The 22727-nt window shown below is 38.9% G+C and overlaps 1 protein-coding gene across 8 annotated transcripts in view; it reads left to right on the top strand.

The window, feature by feature from the left end:
- EPRS1 (glutamyl-prolyl-tRNA synthetase 1) overlaps positions 1 to 22727 on the top strand; it is a 54888-nt gene that overhangs the window by 18973 nt on the left and 13188 nt on the right. For 2 of the 8 annotated variants that reach the window (XM_072990416.2, XM_078382964.1), the window contains exons 11-29: positions 1059 to 1143; positions 1986 to 2045; positions 2349 to 2369; positions 4981 to 5091; positions 5728 to 5864; positions 6009 to 6216; positions 7449 to 7561; positions 8856 to 8973; positions 9508 to 9891; positions 10481 to 10714; positions 12184 to 12444; positions 13621 to 13854; positions 14613 to 14881; positions 15886 to 15937; positions 17013 to 17222; positions 18229 to 18301; positions 18915 to 18994; positions 19572 to 19673; positions 22515 to 22670. In XM_072990416.2, coding sequence (XP_072846517.2) covers positions 1059 to 1143; positions 1986 to 2045; positions 2349 to 2369; positions 4981 to 5091; positions 5728 to 5864; positions 6009 to 6216; positions 7449 to 7561; positions 8856 to 8973; positions 9508 to 9891; positions 10481 to 10714; positions 12184 to 12444; positions 13621 to 13854; positions 14613 to 14881; positions 15886 to 15937; positions 17013 to 17222; positions 18229 to 18301; positions 18915 to 18994; positions 19572 to 19673; positions 22515 to 22670 — 2908 coding nt within the window. The remainder of the gene's footprint in view (positions 1 to 1058; positions 1144 to 1985; positions 2046 to 2348; positions 2370 to 4980; positions 5092 to 5727; positions 5865 to 6008; positions 6217 to 7448; positions 7562 to 8855; positions 8974 to 9507; positions 9892 to 10480; positions 10715 to 12183; positions 12445 to 13620; positions 13855 to 14612; positions 14882 to 15885; positions 15938 to 17012; positions 17223 to 18228; positions 18302 to 18914; positions 18995 to 19571; positions 19674 to 22514; positions 22671 to 22727) is intronic. The other 6 variants (XM_020808452.3, XM_020808453.3, XM_072990435.2 and 3 more) reach the window with 6 other exon arrangements.

Here is a 22727-nt window from a genome sequence, read left to right as displayed (position 1 = left end):
CAAGGTGAAGAATGGGGAAATAAAATTGGCTTCCCTGGTCACCCATAAGTCAATGTACCTATGTTACGTTTACCTTTGAGCAACAGTGGTGCCTCGCTAGACAGTTACCCCGCATGACAGTTTTTTCGCTAGACATTGGCTTTTTGCGATTGCTATAGCGATTTGCAAAACAGTGATTCCTATGGGGGAATTTCGTTGGACAATGTTTGGTCCCTGTTTCGCAAATTGATTTTCGCTAGACGATGATTTTGACAGCTCCCTCCGAGCTCGCAAACAGGTGTTTTCAGGACCTAAGCTTTGCAAGACAGCGATTTAAACAGCTAATCGGTGGTTCGCAAAACGGCTTTCCTATGGCCTATCTTCGCTAGACAATGACAATTCTTCCCATTGGAACGCGTTAAACAGGTTTCGATGCATTCCAATGGGGAAATGCTTTTCACTAGACATTGATTTTGCTAAACAGTGATTTCAATGGAATGGATTATCATCATCTAGCGAGCACCACTGAATTTGTATTTTTTCTGACATGGTTTTAGTACCCAAAAGTGTGGTTGGGCAAGTGTTTCCAGTGTAACAGTGACTGAAATTGTGTTACACAGTTATGCAGATTGCATAACTTTTAGACATGAATTGCAGTACATTAAGAAATCTCCGTAGTCATTATCTATGAGTTGCAGACTCAGCATTCAATGGATAATGTCTACAGAGATTTCTTAAGTTACAGCAGTTGGCTTCCAATTGTCATACCATTAATGTAACAACACAACAGGATTTCAGCCCATATGTTTCCATTTGCTACCATATATCTTGGTGTCACTTATGGTAGGGAGGTCTGAAAGAATTTTACAGTCTCAGAAAGCATGGTATGAATTTAATGGAAATACCTCTCGTAACTGTGCAGGCTTTTTGTGCATGCATGTTGGACATTTTTTCTACTTTATGCAATGATCTTGAAGGTAAAAACTTCACCTTTTCCTAATAAGCACTGGCCATTCTGTTCATCCTGTGTGTTGTTCATTTCTGCATTGTTCAGCTAAGTGTACATTGCTTTCTCTTAGGGATGACCCAAGATTTCCCACTGTGCGTGGTGTCCTGAGAAGAGGCCTGACAGTTGAAGGACTGAAACAGTTTATTGCTGCACAGGTAGGTGTTCCTTATCTATCTGTTCTGTTCTCATCTGAAACATCTTAGCTGTGCAGTAATATTGTCAAGAAGGCCTCCTTCCAAGACCATCTGGAAGGTCTTCCATTGCTGGTCTTGAATGATCATTTTGTGAAAGTAAAATGATACGTGAACTGGTTTCTCCAGATGTTGATGTCCCTTTAATGTGTGGGTGTCTCACAAGGGAACATGGGGGCTTCAGGTCTTGGACATGATCCTAGAACATCACATAGAAAGCCACCATTTTTGGAATATGGTGAACAGTTCAATAACAGTTGTGGAGCTTTCCACAAAACACTGAAGGGGCTTCTGTCCACAGCCCTCCATCTCTGCAGGCCTGAAACATTAGATCTGCCCTGCTGGGCTGCTCAGATCCAAGAAGGTGTCTGAGAAACTAGCTACAAAGTCTCTATTGGACTGTGAAATGCCCTCCCCTTGGAAATGTGATTGGCACCATCATCTGTGTCATTTCAGTGACAAGTCAAAACATTTATTAGAGCTTTTGGGGATTGAGGATCATGGCCGGTGCTGCTTTCAGTACAAATGTTAATTGTGTGTTTTAGTTTGATTTTAAAATGTTTTATAGCTCTGTAATCCACCCTAAGATTCTGTGATATAGGGCGGGCTATAAGTATTTGCAGTATATAAATAAATATGCGGAGTGATGTAGCTTTCTTGAGTTTTGCTGATTAACTTAACATTGTAATTCCTTGCCATTTTATGTTTCACAACATGAAATGGTCAATTAAGATGGATGTTAAACTGTTACAGGATATATATAATGTGTTGAAAATTTGTCATGCAAATTTGATGCCGTTTTACAGGGTTCGTCTCGATCAGTTGTGAACATGGAGTGGGATAAGATTTGGGCCTTCAACAAAAAGGTACATGCGCCTCCCTTTTGGTATCATGACTTCTCTGGTTGACACTTGCTCTGTTCTGCTGGTAGTCAATCCAGCCTTCTGTGCAATGTTCTTCAAAGACTAGCGAATGCAGAATGTTGCATCATTTGGCGCATTTTCAGGAAAATGGAATGTATCCTCTTGCTAACAAGGGCTAACACTGATCTTAACCATTTTTGCCAAACTTGATACTGAATTGTTCTTGGATTGTGTGGGCAGGTAATGGTATTTTGCTGATTTATACACTGATATGAAAACTCTGCATTTCATTTTTCTGCTTTCAAGCTGCGAGCTATCTGTAAGAAGGTATTATGTAATGCTTTTTCTGCCTTAGCATATAGCTTACAGTATTGTAAGCCCACATAGCATAAGCCATCACTGTGCAGCTTCTCATGACACCACCATGTCTGCTTACATAACAAGAGCTGTATATCTCCATCTTAAAATGCATTATTCCTCTTCCAAATGGGAAAAAAAATAATCGGAGTCCTTAATTCTCTGTGAGGATTAGAACATCACTCCAAGTTGTGATGTAGGCCACATTGCTTTTCTGCGATGTCCTGAAGGCTGTAACATTTTCTATCTAAAACAGCTAGTGAACTGTTCTTCCAATGTTCCTCAGCTGATAGTCAGATAAGGAATACTGCATCTTGACATGGTTAATTGCTTTCTGGCAGCAGATGCTTGGATACTATAATAAGGCGAACTGTCAGTGTCTGTCTGCTCAACTGTGTGGCTGTTCCTATTTTACATGCATCTGGATTTTTGTTTATCCTTAAATAGTCTTTTCCTAAATTTTATTCTTTGCTTGCCTGGCATGTGTCTTGTATTCTCCTATAGCCATTTTTATTCTCTTCATTTACATGAGGGATTATCAATTGGTTCTTTCTGTTGCTGCATACACTAATGTTTTATGTGTATAACTGAACGTATAAAACATCACAGTCTTAGATTTAAATCACTTGACTGCTTCTTGGTACTATACTTCCCTGTTAGTTACATTCTCCACTGGGCCAAGAACCAAAGTCAATGAGTCAACTGCTCTATAGACCAGTTATGAAGCATCCAAATAGCAAAATGAATGGCTTAACAGTAGCCCTCACAAAAAATTTCCCTACTAAATTATAGAAGAGCACCCGAAGAACACTTTGAAGCCAATTGTGTAGATTGTGCACAGGCAGCCATCCAAAGGAGAGTCTGCAGATGAAACACTTGCACCATTGCTCTTCTGCAGTTATGCAATTCAACAAAATTGTGGCTACACAGCTCATTTTGGACACCTAAGTTCAAACTCGCACTTTAGTATAGAGATTAGTGTTTCAGTTGTTTCGTTTTAATTCCCAGGCACAGGTCTGAATGAAGCTAATCTCAACTTCATCCAAAAGTTTAATATCCATATAAATGATGAATTCTCCTGTAAGAATTAAATTAATTGTTAACATTTCTTTCATTGATATTTTTCTTCTCCTTTTTTAGCTACTTCTTACCATGATAAAACACTGAAAAACAGAGTATAGGAAGTTACAGTATTTTAAAATAGCTGTTTTTGTACAGATTTTTTAAAAATCAGAACTTTCATTCTATCTTCAGATTTCCTCAGCAGCAACACTAATGTTGCCCATGTATGTAGAATCTTTCCTATTTATATTTTAATTCTTAAATCTTGTAATAAGTCGTAAAATTTTCAAGTACCACAAAGGACATTATTACAAAAAAGATGGAAGGCCTAAGATCTGACTTAGTATTGTGGTGTGTGTGGTAAAAACAGATACAAACTTTTCTGAAGAAAACTGTAGGGTACAAAACTAGTTTTTTGAGGACATGAAAGAAGAGAGGCTATTCTTGAGTTCAGTGCTGTGATGTTGCCTTATTATAGTGATCTAATGCTGTTGCATTTAATTAATGTGCTAGAAAATATACCTAGCAGAATATGTTCAGAAAATCTGTGGATTTAATAAACATTTTGTGATATAGAGGGAAGGAAAATTTTGGAATGATACTTCAAGTTCATAAATGCAGCCACCCACCCACATGCTTAAAATTGATAGTGGCTTAACAGTGTGAATTTTGGCATTTGCAAGATCAGTTATTGAAATATCTTACTCAGTTGCATGTATAACAGTAATATAACAGAGTTAGTTATTCTAAAATTTCAAGGAACATCCAACAGAAATCCTGTCCCTACTCATAATCTAGTTTTAGAAGAGGTTACATTGACATTGATGTAATATTCACATGTGGATGTGCTTTTTTTGGTCTCATATTTGCCAATCAAGGCTCATATCAATTGATAAATTTTGTCTAGGATGTGCATTTAATAAAATGTTACAATAGGATTGGAATTTTATATACTTTTCCATGAGATAAATTCTCTTTGAAATTCAGTGGGCTTTATTTCTCAGTGAACATGCATTGGGTTACACTATAAGACTTTTACTAGAATTACCATTTATCCCTAACTCTCCTCAGGGGTATGCATATGGAAATTCAGTTGAAATTACTGGGATTTTTTTTTCTATTAAATTGTGATCACGAGTCTTAACAGTTACCCTCCACTTAAATTTTTGGAATATCCATGCTCAGTTTTAGATTATTCCTAAAGCTGACATGCCAGTTGTATGACTTCCTCCTCTTTAAATGGTCACCAGTGCTGTGTTGTTTTTAAATAAGGGCTTTTTTTCCTGAAAAGTCATGAAAATTGTTTAATGTTGAATATACTCTTGATAGTTTTGCTGTAACACTTTAGCAAAAGTTAATTGCAATCTAAGATGCAGTAACACAAAGATGCCAGTTAATACTCCTAAATATTTTTTATATATCTGTTTTGTTTTACATAATCTAGTTCACATAATTATTTTTGCCTGTTTCTAAAAGCATTCTATAACTGTGATCTTCTTTGATACTTCCTGGTGTATAGGTTATAGATCCAGTGGCACCTCGGTATACTGCTTTACTGAAGGATGAAGTAGTCCCTGTGAATGTTCCTGAAGCTCCAGAAGAAGTGAAAGAAGTGGCCAAACATCCAAAGGTTTGCCAGCTAGTTTTTAGTTGAACAATAAAATACTGTGATGTAGAATATTAAGAATGACACCTTGCATAACTTTTTGGAGAAGCTTTGAAAAAGGAACACTTTTGTTCTTTTTTATAAAGCTTGGATATTTTTTCTAAAACAAGGGCTGAAATCCAGTAGTTAGTGGCAGCTAGAGTAGTCTCATTGAATCAGCGGAGATTTGGTTAGTCAATTCCTCTGTACGTTCCATTGCTTCAATGGGCCTACTCTAGTTGTGACGTACTACTGAATTTCACCCAAAGTTTGACGAGGCATACCTTGTTTTAGAGGAGAGCCATGCCCCCAAAGGAACCTCTTTCAATTTTTGAGAGAGAAAAGATCTCTCCAGTCCTCTCTTCTCCTCTCTTTCCGTCCTTCATCCTTTCCACCCAAGTGGCTTGGGGGAACTAATAAAAGTTCCATGTGGTCCCCTGAGTTATATGATACCAATCCTTGCCTAGTAATGGTATTTAACAGCCCTCCTAGTATTAGTTCCCTGCTAGATTCATCCTCTGCACATTACTTCAGAATCCTGGATTCTTCTTTTGTAATCTAATACAACACGTAACCAAGCAGCTGTATCAGTTTATCGTCCTTTTCCTTGTTCCCATATAGAATGCTGAAGTTGGCTTGAAGCCTGTATGGTACAGTCCAAAAGTGCTGATCGAAGGAGCAGATGCACAGACACTTGCAGAAGGAGAAACTGTTACGTTCATTAACTGGGGCAACATGATTATCTCCAAAATACACAAGTATGTTGCTGTGTCTTGAGACAAATTAGGATGTTAACTTTCATGCTGATGATGCATCTTTGGTATGATTTCATTGTTTTGCTTGGGCACATGCACACATGCACATATTGGCCATAATCACAGTGTTGTTCTGATTCTTTGTAGGGATTCCAGTGGAAAAATCGCATCCATAGATGCTAAGCTAAATCTGGAGAATAAGGACTACAAAAAAACGGCTAAAATTACCTGGCTAGCAGAAACTCCTCAAGCTCCTCTCATCCCAGCTGTATGTGTTAACTATGAACACTTGATCACCAAGCCGGTCCTAGGCAAGGAAGAAGATTTCAAGCAGTATGTGAACAGAAACAGCAAGGTAACTTGCAACAGGCACCCACTCTTCATTATTACAGTGGTGCCTCGCTTAACGATTTTAATTGGTGCCACAAAAAACATCGCTATGGGAAAACATTGCTAAGCAAAACGCGTTTTCCCATAGAAATGCATTGAAAACCGGATAATCCGTTCCAATCAGAACGGATTGCCGTCCTTAAGCGAAAATCACCATAGGAAAAATTGCTAAGCGAAACGCAGTTCCCCAGTTGATGCATTGAAACCTATTCAATGCATTTCAATGGGGGGGAAATTACAACAAATTTTAAAAAAGTCAGAACAAAGTCAAATTAGTTTAACAAAGCGTTTATTAAGTGCACTTATTATTTCAAGCATTCTAAACATTTTTTAAACATTCTTAAACATTTAAAAAACAGCTAACACGAGGCTGTCAAAACCATCGTTAAGCGAAACAGGGGGACCCAAACTGTCATCGCTATGTGAAGCAAGGTCCCAAACATCGCTATGCGAAAATCGCCCATAGGAAACATAGTTAAACGGAGCGCAAGATCGCTCCGAAAAAATCATTGCTAAGCGATTACATCGTTAAACGAAGCAATCGCTAAGTGAGGCACCACTGCATATTGATATCCCATCCATCCTCAAGAAGCACAGCATGGCATTTATGGTTTTTCTCTTCCACCTCTCTCTTCACATCATAATAACAGTGTAGGATGTTAGGCTTGAAGATAGTGCAGCAGAGTTGCAACAGAACAAAGATTTGAATTCATGTCTCCCTAGCAGGAATTCAACACCCTAGCTCAATATTACCCAACGTGCCCGTCAGATGTTTTGGATTGAAACTTTCATTTTCCTTGACCATTGGTTATGCTGGCTGGGACTGACGAGAGCAATATTCCAAACTATGTTGGGCAAACTTTTTTAAGAACATTGGTTTATCTGCTGCCTGTCTGCTCTTCTTTCATATTTCATGCTGAACTGCTGTGCTATAAACTCAGGATCTTTTAAGAGAGATGTGCAAATTTGTGCTTTTTAACTATAGTTCGCAGAATTCCTCGGGCAGCATGACCACTTGGATTGCTGCCTGGGGAATTCTGGGAGCTGTAATCCAAAATCACCCAGCTGCACACCTCTAAATTAATTGAGGTATGTTTTCCTTGTCCTTCATATTAACCTTTCGGTCCAATAGTTCTTTGCGCACATGGTATATTACTTTCAGGAAGCCAAGCTGACTTGCCTTTTTATTTTTTACAGCAAGAAGAATTGATGTTAGGTGATCCTTGTCTTAAGGATTTGAAAAAAGGAGACATCATACAACTACAAAGAAGAGGCTTTTATATCTGTGATCAACCCTATGAGCCTATTAGGTGAGCAGCTGGAACATCATCCTATGCACTTATATAAGAAAAAGCATAACATAACCATTTGAAAAAGCATAACATAACCATTTTACATTTCACAGCATTAAACTTCTGAATGGACATCTCCATATTTATATTCACGTTAACACATTCCTCTTTTGCTATGAAGCCGGGCATCAGCTTCTTCGATTACAACATCCTAGGCTAATGGACTGCATTTTTCTACAGTTGGTATATCATTACCTTTGTGTCACATCAGCTCTCCAGAAGGATGAGGACTTGAGTGGGTCTTGTGGGTCTAAACATAACATAAAGGGTAGAGATACTCATCGGGATATGTGTCTGGTGTGCTTTCCATTGAAAATAGTGCCTTATCAGTTGACAAGAGTTGACCTTGATGCAGATGTCACCCTTTTGTGCTGAAACTTTCATCCTCATCACTATACTGCACCCAGCTATTCAACTAAGTTTGACTAGGTTGGGGCTCAAGAACCTCAGCCCAGCTGTCTGGCCAATGGAGACAGATTTCTTCTTCCTTCATTCCACTTCCCATCATGCCTGCTCCTCTCATGAAACCTTTCTGCCAGTTAACTTGTCATCCTAAATGACAGTCCTGTGTGTGAGCCCCGTGATTAAACTAGTACTGCATTGAAGCCTCTGCTCATGACCTGAGTTTGATCCTGATGAATTTGGGTCCCTGGCTCATGGTTGACTCAGATGTGCATTTTTCTGAGACTGGTGAAATGAGTACTCACTCCTCTTGCTGGTGGGGAGGCAAAGTAAACTGCTTTAAACCGTCCAGAGAGTTCTCTAGGACTATGGGATGGTATATAAGTGGAAATAGACAGATTTTACCACGATTCAAAATATTTGTGAATACCTCCCAGATACTATTTTTTTTGTAAAAATATCAGAAAGGAAGAAGGAAAGCAGCTTACAGGTAGAAAACATGATATTGAACTAAATAATGAATTTGACAAATTGGGCTTTCTCTGTTTTAATAAGAGTTTATTATAGTGTTTGTAAGATTTGGGGGAAATTATGTATAGTGGGAGTCTCTTTTGATTTGAACCAAGTTGCCATCAGGTAAAGGAGAACTACATTTAAGGGTCTAGTACTATTCACATACCCACTGAACTCAATGAGACTTTTCTAGTAAATACATATATATATAGGGTTGTATTACACATCCCTTTTACTTTATCAAGGAAATTAAGCTAATTTTTGTTTATATTTCTTGTATTGCTCAACTCAAGCAAAGCTAATTAAGAAAATTGATTCATTGAGTCTTTGTTTGTAGTCCATACAGTTGTAAAGAAGCCCCATGTGTGTTAATTTATGTTCCTGATGGACATACAAAAGAAATGCCTACATCTGGATCTAAGGAGAAGGCCAAAGCAGAAACAGCAAAGAAAGAAGTAAGGAAATTCAGTTTACATGGATTGGTGATGGAAGTGGCATACTCTGAGATCATGAACATGTCTGTTGCTTGCAAGTTTGGGCTGAAAATAAGAAAATGTAATTGCTGGGTGACAAGTGCAATGATCTGAATAGGGGTTGTTGGTGAATCAAATGCAGAGCTATGGGTGGAGAGAAGTGGCATGTACTTGCGAAAAGTTCATGTCATATTTGTCTTGTGTAGCTAAACAAATGGCACAATGCTAAGCAACAGGATTTCAGCCAGTGCATTAAAAACTGCTGTGTAACTTGTAACCCCCTTTAGCATAACATCTGATAGTATCCTGTTTCTAGAAACATTAGAGACTAGAAACTGGATGTTTCATACCCCATACTTTTTGAAATGAGTGGGATTTACGTTACTGAGCAACCTCTGTTGATGTCACACTTAAAACAATAAGCAATGGATTGCTTTCATGCAATATATATTTTAGTTTTCTGCTTTGGTTTGCTGTGTACATTGTGAAACCATAAATTTATATTTCTTTTCAAAGGCCAGTACAACACTGAAAGGACAGTCAGCTCCAGTTGGGGTTAATGTTTCTTGTACCGCAACCCCTGGTACAGGTGAAGACCATTTAGCTCTTTTTAACAAGATAGCTGCTCAAGGTGATGTAGTTCGTGACTTGAAATCAAAAAAGGCAGCAAAGGAAGACATTGATGCAGCTGTGAAACAGCTCTTGGCTTTGAAAGCGGACTACAAGGGGAAGACTGGTCAAGACTACAAGCCAGGAACTCCCCCAGTAGCTGGAATTCAAATTCAGCCTGTCAAGTGTGAGGCTACAGGTGTCCCCAGTATAGACAGCAAAGCTCTTTATGATAATGTAGCAGAGCAAGGAGAAGTGGTCCGGAAACTGAAAGCAGAAAAAGCACCTAAGGTTAGTATGACTAAAGATTACCATTGAGACTGAAATTTTAATACCCGCACCCAGGCTGTAGAATGCTATTCCTTGTGTAGTTAAGTTGGCTTCCTCCCTTTTATCCTTCTGCTGACAGGGATATGAAAGATCCACCTCATCAAGTAGACTTTAGGTAGTCACAGCTAAGTATCTGGATGTTGGTTTTTAGCTAAGTAAATTTGATTTGACGTTTTAAATATTTTAAATCATTTAATGTATTCAGATTATTATTATAATTGAAATGTTTTTTAATGAGTAGTTTATTGTGTTTTTTTTATTTTACTTGTTTTAACGTTGCGAGCTGCCTTGGGCCCCTTCATTGGGAGAAAGGCGGCCTACAGATGATACTAAATAAATAAATAATAGCCTCAAAAGTTGGTGAGAAATCCTCCTGGCAAGAGCACTTTTCAAAGTGCTGTTAACAAACTTTTCAAAATATACGCCAATAGAAAACTTGGGCCTTTCTTTTTGACAGCCATTGTTGTGGATGTAGCTTCCTGTCATTTGTCCTATACAAAATTCTTCCTTTTCCAACTTGCTTCCTTTTGACTCTTCTTTCGTGTTTTAGGATCAGATAGATGCTGCTGTGAAAGTGCTTCTACTTTTGAAAGCAGAGTATAAGCAAAAAACAGGCCAGGAATATAAACCTGGCAACCCACCGAAGAATGTCTTTCCTAGTGCCGTTCCATCTGCTCCTCTTTCTTCCGTGTCCCACTGCCCAGTAGTCAGCAAAGCTCTCTATTGCAAAGTAGCCGAACAAGGCGAAGTGGTCCGTAGGCTTAAGTCGGAGAAAGCATCAAAGGTATAATGGCCATGGAAAATAAGGGGGTGCTGAGCTACTTGTTTTTAACATGTAGAAACAGATCCCGCAAAATTTACAAAATCAAATGATATCATGTTCTTCTTACCTGGCTCATAAAAATGTTTTTTCTTGGTACACTGTTAAATGAGCATTATGTTTGGTTACTTATGTTTTGTGCTATTATATATAAATCACAAGGTTATTGAGTCCCAAAAAAAGAAAACCTTGGATAACAGTGGTGACAAATAAATCTACAATTTGAACTTTAGGGTGACAACGTTAATGGCTGCTTCTAGCTATCTCTTGTATTATCCTGCTTCATCAGCTGTTTATGTTTCTGTGTTCGGGCAATTATGTATAAATGCCTCTGACAAGCAGGACTTAGTATAAATATCCTAATATGTTTAAAGAGATGGCTGCAGTGCAGTTTATTTAGGCTTATGTAGGTATATGCCATGGTTAGCTGTGTTTAGTATTTCTTGTATAAATGCATTTAACAAACTTAAATGGTTTGGAAAAAGCACGCAGATGAGGAAAGAAACCAGCATTGTCTTTCTATTTCATATTGGACAATTAGATCAAAATGAATCGCACCACACAGCTGCATATTACATCAACTATTATACCAGTTTTTAAGTCCTTGGTATTAAATAAGACATCTTCCCATTATTTGGGAAGTCATTTGTTTATGTTAGAGAGAGATGTTTAAATTGAGCTTATAATAATGATCATGTGCCATCAAGTCAATATTGACTTATGGCAACCCTTCTTGGGGTTTTCCAGGTAGAGAGTACTCAGAAGATGTTTGCCATCCCCTTTTTCTAGGGCTGCCCTGGGGCCGTGCAGCTTGCCCAAGGCCACTCAGGCTGGCTCTTCTCCCTGGAAGCACAATGAGGAATTGAATTCCCAAGCTCTCACTCTGCAGCCATGTGCCTAAACCACTGAGCTATCCAGCCAGTCAAATTGAGCTTATGAATAACATTAAAATGTGTTGCAGTAACACAAGTGTGTTAGTTGTGTTCAAGTGTAGCCACAAACCATACTTTGTTCTCATGTGAGCCTCGAAATGGTGTGCTCCTTCCCCTGTGCAAGAATGAGATTGAAATCTTCCACATTTTCTGCTCAATTAACTCCAGTTTGCCATTGCATCCAAATGCAGGAAACCAGCTTGCTTTCTTTAATCTGATTTTTTTTTAAAATTAACAAATGACACTTGACACAAATTCAGACAGAATAGGGGAATGTGGTTTGTTCAGAAGCTTTGCATTTTCTGGCTTACACACACAAAGCAAGAATGGGGAGAGCAGGTGGAGTGGAAAAGCCTTAGACTCATAGTATGGCTTTGTCATTGCTGCCCTCAAACCAGGCTAATGACACCTTTCCCTCGTCACTCTTATATTAATTAAGACAGTGTAGTTTTTAAAGCATTTCCATTTTTAGTGATACCTTATGTTTTCTTCCTGCTTCAGGACCAAATAGATGCTGCTGTGAAAGTGCTTCTTGCTCTAAAGGCAGAATATAAACAAATGACAGGTCAAGATTATAAGCCTGGACATCCACCTGCAGTTCTTCCTTCTTCCTCTTCCTCCTCTTCCTCTGCTTCTGATGCTGCTTCACTATCCTGCAATGGTGTGGTCTCTTCTGGCCCAGTAGATGTAAAAGCTCTGTATAGTAAGGTAGCTGAACAAGGCGAGGTGGTACGGAGACTCAAAGCAGAAAAGGTTCCCAAGGTAGAATAGTGATAAATACCTTTGTGTCTGTATGTAGTGATGAGCCTTGGCATTAATCAAATGAATACTGATTTTAGCATCAGTATACTGATCAGAATACTGACTTTTAGGTTACTTCAAAGGGAACAGAAACAAATTAGAGCTGACTGGGCTTGTTTCTGTCCCTGTGAAGTTTAAGTACTTAAGATAATTTAACTCAGTGGTTCTTAACGTGGGCGATAATGCCCCCCAGGGGGCGATTTCGTTTTTCAGGGGGGCAGTAGAACGAAAAGGGGCGGTGTGGGGGCGCTGGAGCAGAAGGGGGCGGTAGGGGGGCGCTGGAGCAAGCCAAGCCTGTGAAGATGGCTGCAGCCTTTTTACAGTGTGCATGAATATATATTTTCCTCCAATCTTAATTTAGTTTCAGAGTTTTTGTCTTGAAATTTTTAGTTTCTGCATTGCGGTTTGTTTTTATGCCCTTTTTATATTTCTTTTTGCGTCGTAAAATTCGCTTGCAACTAAATCATTAAATGTTACTTTTTGGGGGCATTTCATTTTCTTGGAATTGAATTTTTTTCCAGGGGTCATTGGATTTAAGTGTCATAAATCAATCAATCAATCAATCAATCAATCAATCAATCAATCAATCAATCAGATATCATCACCGCGGGGAGGGGGGGCGATTATAACTTCCTCAGTGGCTCAAGGGGGCATTTCTTTCAAAAAGGTTAAGAACCACTGATTTAACTGATGAAACTGTTTTAATGCGTTTGTTGTTTTTCCTTTATCTTTTTGCATGTTTTTGCTGTTCAGTCCTCCTGTAAATTAAAAAAACCAAAAACTTCACAAAGAATTAGGGATCCAAGAACAGCTAATGTTTTCTTCATGTATTTGGATCCCATTGTGTGTTGCATTAGTCTTTCTTGAGGGAACATCAGTTTTGACATAGAGGATATATTTTTTAAAAAAAATCAAGAAAACAATCCAATTAGATCAGATTTGTTGCAGCATTAAAACTACATGTTGCTTGCCTTAACCTTGGATTATTTAAGCAAGAAGCATATGGTATGCACATTAATTTTGGATTCCCTGCATTAACTATTTTTCCTGACCACTTTTATTTCATTTTGTTTATTTATTGTCATTGTAAGTATATACACTGTACTGTATACCCATACAATGCTTTATATTCTCTAGGATAAAGTGGATGAAGCTGTAAAGCTTCTCCTTTCCCTGAAAGCTGAGTATAAAGAAAAGACCGGGCAGGACTATAAGCCAGGACAACCACCCTCACTTCCGGCATCTTCCTCAAACCAGACAGCAAGCACAAAAACCAGCGGCCCTGACTCCACTGAAGAGAAAGCACTCTTTAACAAAGTTGCTCTCCAAGGAGAAGTGGTCAGGAAACTAAAATCAGAGAAGGCAGAAAAGGTAACGGTGTAAATTAATGTTTTCTAGTCTGCTGTAGTTGACTGTAATGGCCAACAGATGTCTGAAGGATAAGGTATCAAAGTATTTCCTGGTTCTCCTGCCAAATATCCTATTATTATGAGAGGCTGTGGATTAAACCTGATAGCTTCAGCATAGAAAACATACATTGTGTTGCTGAGGTTGAAGCCTAGCTGCCCCTTCCATCGTCAGACGGAGACCTTTCTTTTCAGGTTGCCTTTTAAAGCAAAAAGGTAACTATTAGGAAATAACAAGTGACGGGATATTGGGTCCTTTTTTAAGGAAAAAGGTGAAGTAAAAATATTTCAAATAAATAAAAAAAATTTTTTTGCCTTTGAACTTTTCACAGTCTTCAGGCCAGTTCAGTTCTAACACTAAGCCGCAGTGCTCCTACATTTCAATCTCCCTCATGTGTTCCCTTTGATAGCAACTTCCTTAGTTTGGGCAAATTGTAGTCTGCTGTTTCATCAAAAGCAAGAAAAATAGAGCTTAAAATGTTTTCCAATCCAGTTTTTAAAAAAAAAAATCAGATGTAACAACTAATAAAGATTTGTTAAAACCCTGGAATTTTCTAATACCTGTCTGTTTACATTTCATTTCATTTTTCCTGCATGGCATGCATATGTTGTATGGTTTACCTTGTAAGTGTATTAAACATACTTGGCATTTTCAGTACAGCTAATTATGTTATTTGTTTTTCCCCATTGCCTGTCTTTTTGTGGGAATGGTGTCTTCCGAAGGACAAAATAGATGCCGCAGTAAAAGAATTGCTTCAGCTGAAGGCACAGTACAAGTTGCTGACAGGAGTAGACTATAAACCAGTCTCCACAACTGGTGCAGATGATAAAGACAAGAAGAAGAAGGAGAAGGAGAACAAATCAGAAAAGCAAAACAAGCAGCAGAAACAGAGTGAGGGACAGAGAAAGGAATCTCAGAAAGACAAAGCTGATGACAGCAGCCTGGGCTCAAATGGGCCAGGAGATGGCCAAGGACCTAAAAAACAAACCAGGTAAAAAGTCCCCATGAAATTTAGTCTGAATGGTATGATAAAGGGGAGAGCTAAGTGTTCAGATTAGCCTTTTGCTGTATGGTGGAGATAAGCACATTAAAAAAAACACCTTTCTAGCATTCATGATTTTTCACTCATGATAGAACACCAGAAAATCTTTATACTCTTTTTAAAAAAATCCTTAGTTTTAGCCTCATGTAATCAGGTAAATGCTGAAGAGAGATTTGGCAACTATCTGATTGATTGTCTGATAAGGCTTTGCTTGTAGGATAGGGGTGGGCAATTAATTTCTATGGGGGGGCGCATGAAAAATCTGAACTGTGTTTGGGAGCCGAACCAACTTTACTTAAAAATAAAATGAAACAGTGATGTTATGATTGTTTTTATTTTAAATTAGTTAATCTTCACAAATACTAAAGAGGTTTTTTGCGGTATGTTAAAGATAAGCAACTGATCAACTTTAGACAAAAAGCTATAAATGGTTTTGATGTTCAAAACTGTCCGCGGGCCATACGGGAGCAGCTCGTGGGCTGTATGTGGCCCTCGGGCCGTACTTTGCCCAGGTCTGTTGTAGGATGTTGAGGGGAAAGAGAGAGGAGAAGCTTGGAGAAGCCTCCAGCCAAGGCTGGTGCAGTGTCACCACTTGCAGTGTAGTGAGGGAAGAGGAGAGAGAGAGAGACCCAATCCTGCAGCCTCAGAAGCAGAAATTGGAACCAAGGTGAAAAATAGTGCAGAACACTGATATAGTCCCAAATGCTAGTAATAGTACTTGAAAGATGATGGCAAATAGAATATTCCCAGCAATATTTTATTTGTCATATTCTGTAAAACATAAATGTTTAAATTTGTATTTAGCTACTTTAGAGAGCTACATACATGGCATGATGTTCTCCAGCAAAAGGTTGAATGGCAAGGGGCCTGTGCCTTCATTAAGTCAGTAATTGTAGTTGCTTTTGAGGCCAAAAAAATCTTCAAATATTTTGGTTTTCTTTTGAATGCTGCAGGTTGGGTCTAGAGGCTAAGAAGGAAGAGAACCTGGCTGAATGGTATTCGCAGGTAAGTATGTGCTATGCATTTCTTATTTCTCTGCCAATGCACCTAATGTTTTTTCAGCGTAATCAGCTTCTAAGTGCTCATGTTGGTGAATAATAAATAACTTTCTGAATTATTTATCTGTTTAGAAATTAACTTGGGCTCTCAATATGGTTCAGCCTCCGAGCATCTAATAACAAAAACTGAGCATTCAGAGATTTGGGGTTATCATTTTGACATTTGACTCTCACTGTTGTAGTAGAAAGCCATCACTTAATATCAACTCTTTTTTAACATGAAGTGAGCATGGAATGTGAAGGTTATCTCCAAAACCACACACTGACTTGAAAAATATAGCAATCTGCAATTGTCTTAGCAATTGAATAGCTGGAAGCTAATAAGTGAATACGCTTTTAAAATATATCTTACAGTAGTTTGTCCTTCCTTTTCAAAGATGGTTCTGCATCTTTCCTTGAGAGTCACCATTTAGCAAAAAAAAAAAAAAAGAGAGAGAGAGAGAGAGAGAGAGAGAGAGAGACTAAGAATAAGAAGAGTGAGCAATTAAAGTTTAATGGTGTCACACTGATGTCGGTGTGCAAATGAGTCATTGGCCCAATACAAATCCAGAGGATATGAGAACAGTGGGGGCAAATTTGCTAATCCTGGACTCACTGGGCTGTTAAAATGTTACTGGCTTGCTTTCTTGATTTCTCCATTCCTTTGAACATCCTTGATTCTTTTTATTCTAACTTTACCCTCTTATTTGTCAGTGTTTTGCCAAATGGTTTCAGTTTTGAGTCTGAGATCTTGTATAATGCATTTGCAGAACTATAGTTCAAGTAAAAGGTGCTGCATTGCCCATATATTGGCTATAATCCAAGACATGGTTCCACTGAAATCAAGAAATAGTAATTATTTGATTATATTTGTAAGCAGTACAAATGAGACTCAGTTATGTCTCCTGCCCATCCCCAAATCTTTCAGCCTTATTATATCCTGCAGTGTTTAATTGTGTTTCTGTTCTCCTCTACATACTTCAGACTCCCAGAAAGCAGATTTTTTTTCCACGACACTGAAGCATTCCTATTTCTTTGTAAAGGTAATCACAAAATCAGAGATGATTGAATATTATGATGTGAGTGGCTGTTACATTCTCCGTCCATGGGCTTTTGCTATCTGGGAAGCCATCAAGGATTTCTTTGACAGAGAAATCAAGAAACTTGGTGTAGAGAATTGCTACTTCCCGATGTTTGTGTCCCAGGCTGCTTTAGAGAAAGAGAAGACACACATTGCAGATTTTGCCCCAGAGGTAAATTTCCATACTTTATTACTTCTAATATTGTCTAAAATATGTTTTTAATTCTAAAATACTACTTCCAAATGCAATACAGGAGTCACACGTATTGTGAAGAGTAGCTGCATTTGTTCAGCTGAAATGCAGCCTAGAAAAAATGTCTTAAATTAGTGGATGGAGGAGAAATCTGCTGGTAGATTTTTATCTGCTAGTGAAATCAGAAAGGGATTGTAGGGTAAGACTTGTTCCAGTTCACTGGCTGGGAGTAACAAAACAGAATACAGGGTGAATCTTCGTAATAAAGCCATAAAACTTCATTGCTTTTGAAGTGGAAAGTTAGTGACATACACACACAGTATTTGCATTTAATGAATCTCTCTGAATATGAAAGGTTACTCTATTTTACATTTAACTGGAAAATTCCAAAGTTACAACTACACAAATGCATAAATAAAACAATAACTGAAAACAATTCCAATTGCTTTTTTCTGTTATGCTGTTTAGACTGCATGATCAGGAAATGTTAATCTATCAGAACACCTCTGTTTGTCCTGACCTAGTGAATACAAGTTTTCCTGATCCACTCTCATGCCCAAATAGGATCATTTCCACATTCCAGATTCTCTCTCCCCACCCCTCTCCACAGTCTGTCTCCACATATGCTTTCTCTTTCCCCTCAGGGAAATAATGCTGGATCCCTCAGGGAAAGAGAAAGTTTATTTCCCGCAACACCCATCTGCCCCCCAACATCCTGCTCTGGAGATCTGGGAAACCTTTCCGAGCCAGTGTTTGAATGGTGTCATGGAGGGATTAGAAAGTGGCATCGCAGCACCAGCGTGACTTTTCATAGCCATAGCTTTGCACATGGGGTGTTCGTGATTCAGGGTGAAAGCCAGAATATATGCACATATATATGTAGACTTTGTAATGCTAGGTAAATAAAATGATAGCTCCTGTATTGTTACATATGATATGAAATATGGAGTAGAAATGACATTTTTGTGCATTCATCAATTTGTAGGTTGCATGGGTCACAAGGTCTGGAAAAACAGAGCTGGCTGAACCAATAGCTGTACGTCCTACTAGTGAAACAGGTAATATCTGAATTTGACAACATATACTAACAGCTGGGCAGTATGAAACATTTAAATACATGAATAATTATTTATAGCAAACTAAGGGTGCTGGCTTTTGAGGTGAGAATTGACTTTTATATTCGTTTCACATCCATAAATTGAGAACAAGTGAAGTATAAAAGAATATAAACAAGAAGCATTATACTTCAAGGAAGAAGACGTTGGAAAATACTGGTTAGGTCCAAACTTGTGTCTTCCTATATTAAATTTTTAAATTATAAAATTGTGGACTAAAACACAGTCTACCATGGCATTTCTTATGGCTTCCCAGTGTGGTATGGTGGATACAGTGATGGACTAGGATTCTGGATAACAGGGTTCAGATCTGCACTCAGCCATGGAAACTGGGGGTGTAGAATTAGCAAAACTACTCCTTAAATATCTCACTTACCTTGAAAGCCCTATTAGGGTTGCTATAAGTCAGACTTGATGACACAGACACACACAGAAGCTACTAGTGTTTCAGGATTTTCCCAGAGCAAATAGTTTAAATATTATTGTTTCATACTATTTTAAATTAAAATTCTAAAGTACTATTTTCAGAAAATATATATATTTTTAAATTTTGCAGTAATGTATCCTGCCTATGCAAAATGGGTTCAGTCTCACAGGGATTTGCCAATCAAATTGAACCAGTGGTGCAATGTTGTGGTATGTACAGCATATTTAATAGTATTTTTTGCTTGATCTTGCATGTTTTATTTTGTCACTTAATTAAGGCTGCAGTAGTTCTAACAGAAATGTACTTTTTCTGTTGTCTTTGTATTCAGGATTCAATTTAAATGCATGCTCTGAGTATTTCTTCATCTCTAATTTCCATGGAATAATGAATATGTTGTTATAAAGAATATGTCATTGCCACATGAGAAATGGCAAAACGCAATATGAACTGCATACATTTTGGTCACTTATGAAGGCCCTCAACCTCAACAATTTTTCTGTATGATTATGTGAAACCTCTGTGTTCAGTAGTCTTGTTCTCTACATAGAAATTAACCAAATTTCAGTATATTTAAAATACATAATATCTGTGGTGTATAAAAGTAGACTGAATACAATTTTTAATTCAAAAATTGTTGATATTTTAACACCACATAACATCCACATGCTTTTAAATTAATGTAGCATAATACAAAGTTTAAAAATTACATATACAATATTAAGTACACTTTATTATTAGAAAATATAAGATTATAATTGTGTCAGTTTCTGGATTTTCCCCCTGCAGCGCTGGGAATTCAAACATCCACAACCTTTCTTGCGTACTCGTGAATTTTTGTGGCAGGAGGGACACACAGCATTCTCAACTTATGAAGAAGCAGCAGAAGAGGTACAGCCTACCCAGTGATGTGCTAAATTGGATTATTCACCTTCCGTTGCTTCCAAAGTATAATTCAGAAATAATTGCCCAATAAATATTTACAGAGCTATTTGAAAAGTAGTTTAAATAAATTTTTGTACTTGATTGTGATCCGTACAATTTCCTGTTTGTAGAGGGTGGAAGGAATCTGCTTTTAATTTCTACATAATTGTTTTTGGAGGAGAGGCACATCTCCCATCAAGGAAATATCAGTGCGTCAGTAAGCTGAATTGATTTCTAAATTTTGAGAATGAATGCAGTGTTTAGATCTGTTGGATTTTGCTATTCCATGGTAAGAATTACTTTGCATCTAATTTAGACAAGGGGCGTGGTGGCGCTGTGGGCTAAACCGCAGAAGCCTGTGCTGCAGGGTCAGAAGACCAAGCAGTCGTAAGATCGAATCCATGCAACGGAGTGAGCGCCCGTCGCTTGTCCCAGCTCCCGCCAACCTAGCGGTTCGAAAGCATGCAAATGCAAGTAGATCAGTAGGGACCACCTCGGTGGGAAGGTAACAGCGTTCCGTGTCTAAGTCACACTGGCCATGTGACCATGGAAAATTGTCTTCGGACAAACGCTGGCTCTATGGCTTGGAAACGGGGATGAGCACCGCCCCCTAGAGTCGAACACGACTGGACAAAAATTGTCAAGGGGAACCTTTACCTTTACCTTAATTTGGACATGGGAGATTCGTCTTCATCTCCTGGGGGAGACAAAGATGAATCTTGTTGGCACAGGTGACCAGCAGAAATAATGACCACTCCCAGAACACACTGGTCCACTTACCACTCGCCACACGGGTGCTGATAGTACAATCATGGCAGTAGCCCGGGTGGCACTACCCCACCTCCCTGCTCAGCCAGCCACTCTGGCAAGGGGGCACGATGACAGCTTTGCTGAAAGGCTGGCCGAGCAGGGAAACAGGACAAGCAGTAAGTGGACTGGCGGGTTCTGGGGGGGGCAGGTGTTAATTGGGCCAGCTGCCTGTGCCAGTGAGATTAGTCTTCATTTCCCCCGGGGAGACGAAGATGAATCTCCCATGTATAGTCTCATTGACTGATTTTTTGCTTCTGTTTGCCCTTTAACAACTAGGTGTTTTTTGTTGTATTTTTTCAAAAGTGGATTCCGTTAAGAAGTGAACCTTAGACAAGAAGTGTAATTATATAAGTAGGGAAAAGTGAGAGTAACAAATAAAAAAACCATATTTACAAATAGGAAACTTAAGTTCTTCTTCATGGTCTCTATGATTCACACCAATGGGTTCCTACTGCACCTGCGTGGGATTTTTGGAACATTCTAGAAGCTAAAACAAAACTGTGAATCCACCCTCTCTCCACTGTGCATGCGCCCCCCGCCGGCCCCCCCATCTATCCTCAGTTCCCTTTCGACTGTCTCTGAGATACTTTCAGAGCATTTGGGGCCTTATTTTTCTTGAAAATTGTTGTATATATTTATCTCTCCCTTCAGTTCTTTCTTGTTTCCTCCTCATTGTCCTTGAGCCTTTGTTGTTGTTTTTTCCTAAAAGAAAGAGAGTGAGAGTGAGAAAAATGATTAGTGTTACTTCTGTGTTGGGCCTTCCTGCTTTTATGCCCATGGAAGCCTGTTAAAAATGAGGAATTGCACTAAAAAGATGGCCCTCACTAAGTGCCTTTATTGCTTAGGTGAAGTGCATCACTCAGAACTGCCATAGTTACAGAAAATTTAGGTCAAATGCCCCTCACCTAAACAAAAAAGGCAGAGGGAATGGTGATCCTGAAAAGGGAGCTTCCTAGAGCAAGCAGAACAGCGGCTGAAAGGTCCCTTTTTCGCTGACATAAGCGAACGGTAGAAAGTCCAGAGAGAAGCTGGTGATTGAAAGAGTCCGGGAGGCGCGTGGCGCCTCAGCAGGAGGTAATAGGCCGCAATCAAGATGAAAGGTGAAGAGAAAGTACTTGCAAATAAGCGCCTGAGGCAGAGGAAAGTCAACCGGTCCGTGATCAGGGCAACAGAGAGCAGATATACGATATTCCAAGCCGGGTCAAGCCGAAAAATTCGAAGAAAATTCGAAAAGGCGATAAAAGCTGAGGAGCTCTAACCGAGAGGTTCCAACTCCGCGGGCGGAAAAATGGAACTAAGGTTTTGGCGGGCTGAGCGTGCGCAGTTTAGGGCAACCTAAAACTTTGTATCTTTTTCCCATAGCTCTGGAAAATTCCGAGAGGAACCAGCGCAGGCGCTGTTTAACCCACCAGTGTGGATTCATAGAGAACCACGTTGAAGAACCACTGGTTCTTAACCTTGGGTTACTCAGGAGTTTTGGACTACAATTCCCAGAAGCCTTCACCACCAGCTGTGCTGACTGGGGCTTCTGGGAGTTGCAGTTCAAATACATCTGAGTAACAAAGGTTAAGAACCACTGGCTTAAACTAAGAGCCTCATGGTGCAATGGTTACACTGTAGTACTGTAGCCAAAGCTCTGTTCACGATCCGGGCTGAGTCCCTGGTAGCTGACTTTAGGTTCACTCAGCCTTCCATCTTTCTGAGATTGGTAAATCGAATATGCATCTTGCTGTCTGGGGCTGGGAGAGCAATTTGTATCCTGTATAATTAAATTATAAACAGCCCAGAGAGTGCTTTAAGCACTATGGGGTGGTATATAAACATCACACTTTGCTTTAATAACAGCAATATCCACCACAGAATGCAGAGTTTATGGAAGGTTGTGAAATCTTGGTTTCCCCCAAATCTTGGCCCAATTTAAAATGATGTTTCTTATGCATATAAAAAAATAGAGTAACTTCTACTTTTTTTTACAATAATGCTCATTATGTGTCCCAGGTTTTGCAGATTCTGGATCTGTATGCTCGTGTGTATGAAGACCTTCTTGCAATTCCTGTTGTGAAAGGAAGAAAAACAGAAAAAGAGAAATTTGCAGGTGGAGACTATACAACTACTGTTGAAGCATTTGTATCTGCCAGTGGGCGAGCTATCCAGGTAGTATTAATAAATGTTTTTCATACCTACTACTATTGCACAGAAAGATGGTATATG

Source organism: Pogona vitticeps, chromosome 1, assembly GCF_051106095.1.
Source record: "Pogona vitticeps strain Pit_001003342236 chromosome 1, PviZW2.1, whole genome shotgun sequence".
Classification (NCBI taxonomy): domain Eukaryota; kingdom Metazoa; phylum Chordata; class Lepidosauria; order Squamata; family Agamidae; genus Pogona; species Pogona vitticeps.
Note: the sequence above shows the minus strand (reverse complement) of the source record. Positions and strands in the feature narration are given on the sequence as shown.